Source organism: Chanos chanos, chromosome 3, assembly GCF_902362185.1.
Source record: "Chanos chanos chromosome 3, fChaCha1.1, whole genome shotgun sequence".
Lineage (NCBI taxonomy): Eukaryota > Metazoa > Chordata > Actinopteri > Gonorynchiformes > Chanidae > Chanos > Chanos chanos.
The window spans coordinates 49,976,083-49,986,150 of record NC_044497.1 but is presented as its reverse complement, the minus strand read 5'-3'; the positions used below and the strand labels follow the sequence as shown (position 1 = coordinate 49,986,150).

Here is a 10,068-nt window from a genome sequence, read left to right as displayed (position 1 = left end):
GTTGTATATGCTACTGCTTAATGTTTTGTCCTTGGACAACATATCGTAATGTTTTGTCGGAAATATAACTGTAAAGAATATGGTCTGTATTGCGAAGACGTGTTTACTCGTAGTACGTGTCCTGAACATTAACGAAGATGTCTAAAGGCCTGAATTAATTGCTCTAAAATTATGTTTGATTCCACAGGCGTGGATTAACTGTGTTAAATCCTCTTTTGAATTACAGTGGAGGACACAGCTGTTTTCATTTTGTGAAACCATACAAAGCTGGATACTACATCATCCATCCCGAGTTTGTGTCAGAGTGTCTGCACTAATACAACATGTTCAGCCACCAATGGGTCTTGTACTCTTCCAGTTCTTGGCACTGTAAACATGGTACTACAAAGGCAGTTTGATTTCAGTTGCTCTCGGTTGAGAACAGAGAATAGATTTTCGGTGAAACTTTCCCCTGTTTCCTCAATTCAAGTAAACCCGTGAATTTTTATCAATTTCTTTTTACAATAAACTCCAATAAAATTACACCTAAGAACATTAACTGCAGAGTGCTTTCTTTCTTTCTCTCTAATGAACCTATCAGGAAGCGTTTTGCCGAAGTTTAGGATCATAATTTGGAACTGGGACCGTTATTTTAGTGAGGTCCGTACTGCAGAAAAGGATGTGACATGACGGTCAAAAACACACTGCTGAACGTATGTATACAGTTTCTAAAAGACCCAGTGTTCCCTTATGTATTTCAGTCGAATGCAGCCAGAAGATAGCCCGGGGTAAAAATAAATAAATGAGTGAAATAATAATAATTATTAAAAGACTATCCTGGACCAGACAACGGTGTCTTCATAGCTAGTTGAAGATGCTTGCCAGACAACAAAGAGCTCCAAATACAGACAAAGAAGCGCAACTAATAACTTTGACTAAAGTTACATTTCGTATGTAACCAGTAGATTAGATCCTCCTCTTTTTAACTCCTTCTTTGGTCGAGTCGTTTGCACGGTTTTGCGCAGCCGAGCTCCTCCCACACTTAACACTGCGATGTGCCAGTCTTGTTTTCCAAGGATGAACCCTAGCGAGCGACTAGAGTTCGAGTTTGACTGAACGGTGAGTAATTTGTGTTTGACTGTTTTGTTTGTCTGGCATTTAGGAACATCAACAGTATGCCAATGCTGTTTAAACGATTCCGACGGAGATTTATTACTCTGCGGTACATTGTTCGGTCCACTTCGTCTTTGCTGTTTGTAAACGAAGGGAATACGTCTTTGAACTAACGTGCTGACTACAGCAAGGAAACGTGTCACAGTTGGAATGTCACTCAAGCACCCGAGTTAACGGGAATTCGGTTATAACCCGATCGAAATTCCACGTTATGCGTCTCTTGGTTACCGTTGCTAATCTTGATTTCGTTTTATCATCCCACTCACGACCATTCGTGATTTATCATTGGTTCGTTAACTGAGTTACAAGTTCAGCTGATCAGAACTCTGTTATGGGTTTGCAGATAAGAATCGTTTACTTTGAAATGTTCCCTACACTTTGGTAATGTGATTGTTCTTATCATCTGTCTCTTCAATAGATAATATGTGGACCCGGGTTCGGGATTATTAAATTAATTTACTAGGATTTGCCCGGTACAGTGGGGTTATAGTTTAAATGTTGTGTGTGTTGGGTCGGGGGGCATAGTCTTAAGTGCAGTTTCGTCGTTGCCCCTGAGTATTTAGCCTACCGTGCCAAAGGACATGCAGGCCTGGTGCTGCAAGTTACCCAAAACACTTCGGCTGCGTTTCAGTCGTGTACCTATTTTAGTAAAAGTCAACAGCATATTGACCTAGATTGGCAATGTTGTATGCAGGCTATGTGTTTATGCGAGTGAAGTACCTTGGTCTTTTAAAGAGCTGTCCCTGGAGGACTTGTAGGTATGTGGGTATTTTTTGTAGGCTACTTCTCAATTTGTTACTGATAAATGCCTGAACAACTAGGTGAGAGGATTCTCAAGTCAGTGAAGTACTTCAGTGCAGTAGTAATATTTTAACTTGAAACAAGGGACGAAACATACCACTAGCTCTCCAGAACACGCACAGTATTATTTGGCTGTATGACTTAGCCTGGATGATGAGCTTTGAGCTTGTGAGTATGGTAATATGCATTTAACTGTCACAAACAGTGTGCGCATCAGCATAGTTTTGTTTACTGTTGGGAAATGAGGGTGGAGAAAGAGCTAGCATAAAACAGAACCACAGATAGCCTGTATAACCCACAGGCCTGTCTTTGAACCATAAACTGACACCGTTCTGCAGTTGAAACATTGTTGTTATTCAGTGGGAATATTTTAAATTAGTGTTGGGTACATTGTTTTCAAATGCGATCGTGGTTCTTTTGACCAAAACACCATGTGTAGCCCTTTTGTTAAAACAAAAAATTATAAGAAATCTGGAGCAGCGTTTGGAACTTAGAATCTCAGTTCAGAGGGAACAGCAGCACCATTGTCTAGACTACTATGATCTGTTTGTGAGAGGAAGCATTTTGTTGCATCAATAAAGTCATTCTCACGTGTTTTCTTCAGGGGACTAACATCAGCCAAATTATTTGCATGCTCTGTCCTTTTCATATAGGCCTGAGTCAGAGAGTTCCACAGGTGGCTGTATTCCCTGCACTCCCCATGACCTTGTGCTGTCCCTTAGATTAGTTTAGCAGTGTACTGGCTGACTGAAAGACGTGTTGGCAGCAACTTTGAGTTTTTTGTGTCTCTGGTTGCCTTCAGCAGTGCTAGTGATATTGAGTGGAGCAAGAACACTTACAAGACTCTATTTTGATTTACACGTCTTCAATTCTATATTTTGATATAATATTTAGGGTCATACAGGCAGGCGAAATAATTTCTTTTGATTTATTGCTGAAATAAAAGGGCAGGTGAATGTCTAAATTTATTTGTGATTTCTTACATTTCAGGGGGCTCGATTTGTATGACCCAAGTCTATTCTGTGGTTGTTGCGCTATCCATCTTATTTATTTTCCTAGCTCACCAAGTAACACAGTCAATATTTAATCTATTTTCAGAAAATATTTTCATTTTAAAGATGCATCTTATTGAGCATTTCTCACTCTTCTCTCTCTTTCTCTCTCCTTCACACAGAAATATACAAGGGAAATGAAACAAGATAGCAGTACTTGAATGAAAAAAAGCCCATAAGCTGAACTTATTTCTCAGTCTGTCATATATGCTTTACCATTCAGACTTCCATCAAGCTTATGCCCTTCAACATCTCACGAGCGACAGAACTGCGTCGGCCTGTGCAGTGTGCTTAACTGTTCACGTTTAAAACTTCAACCAAATAGTAATAATTACCGTTGAATGTCAAAGAAGTGGCCACCATGTACCAAGTTGTCCCAGGAGGAGCCTTGGGCACGACCACCGATGGCGTGATGCTTAAGAAAATGGACAAGGACAGTCGCCCTCTGGTGGGTGCTGGAGTCCTTGGTGTGGTTCTGGTGATTGCTGCAGTGACAGCCTGGTGTTATTATATTGCCTCTCTGCGTAAAGCTGAACTTCTAAAGACTGAACTCTTGGATCTCAATAAAGATGGCTTCCTCATCCGGAACCAGGCAGGTGGCACAGTTTTCAGGATGGCATTCAGGTTTGTGTGCATACTTTGTAAGTACAAGAATTCACACACACGCGCGACGTAAATCTCTAACACTAAAAAAAATCCTACTTGAGTTATAGTTACTATCATGTCTGATTAAAACAACTCAGTTCCTGTTCATTCAATTAGAATCAAAGCATTTCAACTCTCAGATTTGTACAATTAAATAAAAACAGTTGATTTATAGTACCTTGTTCATCACAGGAAGTAATTAAATGAAATACCAAATGATGTTTATTTGTTGATGTTCTCAGGTCAGGAACTCTTGACTTGGATTCATGCTCTAAAGAGGGACACATACTTAGCTGCACGCGCTCAGGTGCTGGTAGGCTGAATTTCTTCATCCAGACGGTGCGTCCTAAGGAAACCGTGATGTGTTACCGCGTACGCTGGGAAGAACTGGAGTCTGACCGACCTGTTGAACATGCCATGTCTTATAATGGCTCACACTGGTACGGTGGTGCAGAAAGTGCAGTTCAGCACTGGCCCATTGCCATCTCAGGACAGCAGGAACCCAAGCCCTTCGTAACCGGTGATGTTTATTCCAATCGTCATGACTTTGGTGGCATCCTGGAGCGCTACTGGCTGTCCTCCAATGCCACTGCCATCAAGATCAATGACTCTGTTCCCTTTCACCTAGGCTGGAATGATACAGAGAAGACCTTGTACTTTCAGGCACGCTATCAAGACAGCTCTTACAAACCTATGCTTGGTGAGCCACCCTATGCTGAGCTCAGCTACCGTGTGTGTGTCGGCTCTGATGTCACTTCGATCCATAAGTACATGGTTCGCAGGTACTTCAACAAGCCTAATAAAGTGCCATCCAAAGCCATGTTTCGTCACCCTATTTGGTCCACGTGGGCATTACATAAAACTGACATTAATCAGGAGAAGCTGTTGAAGTATGCCAAGGACATACGCAAACATGGTTTCAACTGTAGTCATCTAGAGCTGGATGACCGCTACACAAGCCGCTATGGGGAATTTGAATTTGACCCCGAAAAATTTCCAAACGCTTCCGACATGTTTCATAAGTTGAAGTCAGATGGCTTCCTGGTATCCCTGTGGACACATCCTTTTGTCAACTATGATTCAGCAAATTTTGGGCTATGCGTAGAAAAGGGTCTGTTTGTGATGGAGCCCACAGGCCAGTTGCCAGCCCTTGTGCGCTGGTGGAACGGTATTGGAGGCATTTTGGATTTCACCAATGCAGAGGCGCGTAACTGGTTTTCTTCTCACCTTCGTGCACTGCGCTCCAAATACGGCGTATCCTCCTTTAAATTAGATGCTGGAGAGACCACCTACTTGCCCTGGAAATTCAGAACACGTGCCCACCTTCCAGACCCCAGCAGCTTCAGTCGCCGCTACACAGAAATGGCGATCCCTTTTAATGAGCGTGCAGAGTTACGTACGGGGTACCAGTCGCAGAACATCTCCTGCTTCTTTAGGCTCATAGACCGTGACTCAGTGTGGGGCTATGAGCTAGGCCTTAAGTCCCTCATCCCGACTGTTCTCACCATCAGCATTCTGGGCTACCAGTTCATCCTGCCAGATATGATTGGAGGCAATGCCTACCCTAACCATACAGATGGGAATCATAGACTTCCAGACAGGGAACTCTACATTCGTTGGCTAGAACTTTCTGCCTTTATGCCTTCCATGCAGTTCTCCATTCCGCCATGGGAGTACGGTGATGAAGTCGTGGCAATCGCCCAACGCTTCACTGCCCTCCATGAGACTCTCGTGGCGCCAAGAGTCCTGGAACTGGCAGGGGAAGTGCTGGATACAGGAGACCCCATCATACGCCCTTTGTGGTGGATAGCCACCAGTGATGAAACTGCTTACAAAATAGACTCCCAGTTCCTGATTGGAGATGATCTGATGGTAGCTCCAGTGCTTGAACCAGGCAAACAGGAGAGAGATATCTATCTACCGGCTGGTCGATGGAGGAGCTATAAAGGGGAATTGTTTGATAACAAGGGGCCTGTGCACCTTACTGATTATCCTGTAGACTTGGATGAAATTGCTTATTTTGTTTGGGTTTAATAAGCATATTAAATTGGATTAAGTCAGATTATTTTTTGAGATGAGTCAAGAAAGGAAATTCTGAGACACTTTTGTGTCTTTTGTCTTCCAAACAAACTTTTTTGCTTGTAGTTTTTTGATTTTGTCAGGGAGAAAGGATTAAATCCTTTTCATAATGAATTCAGGTTTGATTTGTAAGGTGTGTAGATGCATGTGTTAAAAAAAAACCTCCCTCCAGTATGTGAAGCTCTCATTTTTGTCGCGTAGTTCTTCATTACTTGCCTTTAAGACCGTAATGTTATCCTGTTTTACAGATAACTCATAGGGAAGGTAAGAAAATTCACATGCATGAACTTGTGCCTTGTATTTAATGAAAAGTGTATCCAGAAATGCAGGTTTATGCTTTATGAGAGAGAAAACATTTCAGCAGAGACATGTTTCCATATGCCCCACAGAGGAAAAAATGACGCAGTGATACACAGATAAGGTTTTTTTATTTTTAAGGAATTGCATACAACAATTGAGATGATCAAACTAACAGATATGATCTTTTTAGTTTTCCCATTACAGATTTGTAAACGGAGAGGAAAATCTAAGCAATCCGCAAGTGTATTTTAGTGTATGTTAGTGTATTTTGATTCACAAAATTAGTGCCATTAGACAGAATTTATGTATTTTAAACAGGCCAAATCTTTAGCAGTTCAGGTTGTTTTTCCCTGATGTTTTTGGTTTTGTAAATTTACATAAAAAGTGTCTCAGAATGCTTTGAGTAAATAACAAATAACTTGCTTTAGCATGTTCTCTGAAAAGGATGTTTCAGAATTTGGCATGTTCAGTGAACCAAACATAATCTGCCTCTCTCCTGTCCAGTGAGCAGTGACATGGAAGCAGGGGGATTGGACACACCTTTATGGATACAGGGCGCTCAGTTGCATGCCTCTGCCTTGCAGTTATGTCACTGATCAGTTATGTCACTTTTTAATCTTTCTGAACTGCATCAATATAATGATTTCAGTGAGTGCCAAATGCATTTCTGCAGTTAAGCTCTGCCGTCCGACCGTGCTAAACCTCATCCTAAAAACCCATTTATCAGGTCATACATCGAATACTGCCACATTTATTGCTTGTTTTACACAGTCTCCTAAGCGTGTTTCATGTGTCATAACATGTATTTAGGCTCTGCACATAGAGTTCTTGCCATTTTTATGTGACTTTTTTTTGTTGTTGTTGTAATTTTTATTTTAAAAATTTTGTAATGATACTAAGGCAGTGCACTAAATATTTTGTAGATTAATCTTCAGTTTTAATGGATATGTCTGTCATTCGTCTGTCACCTTTGTTTTTGTGCTTTCCCGAGAGTCAGCAAAGCCTCCAGCCCTTGTTAATCTTCTGTCACATAGTCTATTTTTAGGTCTTCCCACACAGCTGTAATATTACACTCATCAAGTCGACTTTAACAGTTTGCACACTGTGAAACGATAAGCTTTTTAAGGACTGAACTTTGTGAACTGTAGAGGTCAACGGAGGAAACAAAGCTGCTGTTGTTTTTGTCTTTAGAATTTCATCAAATATGCAGAAACATGAAAATGTCTTTTATGACAGGATCGAATCTCAAAGCGCTCCGTGTGAACACACACATAATGAAGTCAAAACTGTCGTTTCACTTTTACAGTTTTCTGTTTGATGTGTTGTAATGAGTGATCTGCTTACCACATAGTGTACCGTTATTTATCTGACAGACCATTGATAAACCATGGAGTGCTGACGTTACGGAAAGCCTCCGAAACTAAATGAATGTCGGCTACTTACAAACTGGAATTTCTGCCTGTGTCATGATGCAAACAGATGAACCGATAAGAGTGTGTTATAGATAGAGCAAGAAAGCTGCTGCATACCTCGTTTGAATGAAATTCTACTTCTACTTCTTCCTCCTCTTTTTCTTCCTCTTCTTCTTCTTCTTCTTCTTCTCTCTTCACAAATTCATTCATGAATATGAATGTATGTGTGAAATGAGCCGAAATGAGACTGGTTTTTGGATTGTATTTTGAATGAAACAGAGGCGGTTGCGATGTTCTTTGTGAAAGAGCAATGAAATGCAAATTTGTGGGAATGTATGCCATTCTCATTAGTGGGTGTAAAAAAGATGGGCTGTCCTGTCATTGGTTTTTAATACTTTTTGCTTTAATCTGCAGTTCAGTCAGTGCTTTAAGTTCAACTAATGTCATTTCAGACGCTTTTGTCAAAACTTAACTCGTTTTGGAATTAACCAAGGAAACTTATTTTTCTACTCATATCTTGTAATACATGTTTTGTAATACTCATGAATATATTTTAAGACTCAGCACAGGAAAAAAAAAAAAGTGCCAGATTATCATCTAATTAGTTTTTTTTTTTTCTTGGTGGTGGTGTTTTAATTTTATTATAATCCTCTGAGGTTGAAAAAGTGTTCAGTATTTTATGAGAATTAATGTCGGTGTCTAACTTTTAAGCAAGCATATCATTGAGATGAATATGACTATAAACTCAATTTAATATTAAAATAATTTGTTTGCTAAACCTGGACTTCATCCCAACTGTGCATAATTGTAATTGTTCAGGTGCCCCCAATTCTGTAAGCCTTAACTCTTAACTTCACAGCTAATTCAGGCACTGATGCTATATTTATGTCTTCCACGAGGGGGGAGTATGTGCTCATTCTATTAGCATTGCTACACTGTCAGTACACACATGGTTCCCCTGCCTCTGACGGGAATGGCACAGTAGAAGAAAGAGTCGTAAACCTTTTGAACTTTTCCCATTGTTCTCCTTTTGCAGTCAAATTAAACATTTTTTTGTCATTTTCTTGATTATGTTAACGTTTTTCCCATTATTTTTCCCGAGGCCGTCAAAGTCTTTCTCATGTTTCAAATTAAAGTGTCATGTATTGAAAATACATTCCATAATGCTGGTCTTACGGTGTCATCTTTGTGCATCTTTGCATCCGTTTAAAAAAATTCTGTGAACTTGCCAGCTGATACATGTGAGTTATGACACTGACTTTCTCCACTGTATTAATTCATTTGAATTTGGTTTCTTAGGTCATGAGTTATGGTGTTGACTTTCTCCACTGTATTAATTCATTTGAATTTGGTTTCTTTGGTCATGAATAATATTTATTTGCCATTGTACTTCACTGCTTGCTCTCCCAAACCCAGTTGCTTCATCTGGGTTACAACTGCTTTTTCATTTTGGTGTTACTGCTTGATGAAAAATAAAAGGAATTGGCCAATGAATATATGACATGTCACATCAGTGGTCTTTTCATTTGAGTTTTTATGTTATAAAGAAAATTGAAATGTTGATTTCTTTATTGCCATAGAATATAGTTGGCATAAATATAACTGATAACTTTAATTTATGTATTAAGAAGACTTGAATAACTTAACATGAACCTGCTTCAGTATGATGTGAGATTTCTTTTAACCATATCCAAGGCTCTATTTTATTTCAGAAATTGCAAACTGCTACTTTTTCTATTGTTATCATAAGGCTGTGTCCTGTTCTCACCTTTTTGTTTCTTTTTAGGTAGAGCCAAGTGCTCAAACACATGTTCGGATCTCCTGGTAAAAGTCATTCAGCACCTTTTGGGAGTCTTTTTGGTGACTCAGTGTCATGCTGGTGGAGTGGTGCAGGACCCAATGATGAAGGTGACAAAACGGAGGACTTTACTAACAAACAGAAGATCAAAATACTAGTACAAACTGAAACAAAACCGATAACAAAAAGGTGCAGCGTAACAGTGTGCTAAATATGCAAACAACAATAGACAAAGTACAAGGCAAACACTAGGACTTAAATAGAAGGAGAACTAAACAGGGCAATACAGGATTGGTTGAAATGAACGATTAATAATGAGACAAACAGGAACAGGTGAGGGGCGGAGACAGACACAGAACAAGAGCACAAAGACATATCAAACTAAAAGTCCAAAATGAGGTGCAGGCTGTGACGCTCAGTTTTCTCAATCATTCTGAGGCTATTTGTTGAGTAAATGTACATTCTTGGGATCAGTCTCTCTGTCTATGAATGGGAGCTAATTTAAAAAAAAGTGATGCGATAATGAAGTTAGAAGGTTTATCAAAATGCATAGAATGCAAAATGCAAGAGCAGGTCATTCAGAGTATTCATATTGTATAATCAGTAAAGAGTTCTCTGCTATGGAAACAGTAGTAATATCAGGAGCTGCAGAACACTCATTCTGTCTGATTTTTTTTTCTTAATCTATGGATTAGAGCCCACCTTTTGGGACATTCAGAAGAGGCTTTCACAACGGCTAGTCATGGGTGCCTGGATTCATTGAACCTCACACTTTTTTTGGCCCCACAGGAATAGTAATTATTGCAAAGCAGGGTTAGTTTGATCAAAG

The 10,068-nt window shown here is 39.8% G+C and overlaps 1 protein-coding gene across 1 annotated transcript; it reads left to right on the top strand.

The window, feature by feature from the left end:
- Positions 1-1,075: 1,075 nt before the first annotated feature.
- myorg (myogenesis regulating glycosidase) lies at positions 1,076-8,923 on the top strand. The gene is made up of 3 exons (XM_030769287.1): positions 1,076-1,098; positions 3,128-3,629; positions 3,893-8,923. The coding sequence occupies exons 2-3, from the start codon at positions 3,367-3,369 to the stop codon at positions 5,682-5,684; spliced, it is 2,055 nt and encodes a 684-aa protein (XP_030625147.1). The 5' UTR covers positions 1,076-1,098; positions 3,128-3,366; the 3' UTR covers positions 5,685-8,923.
- The last annotated feature ends 1,145 nt before the right edge of the window (positions 8,924-10,068 follow it).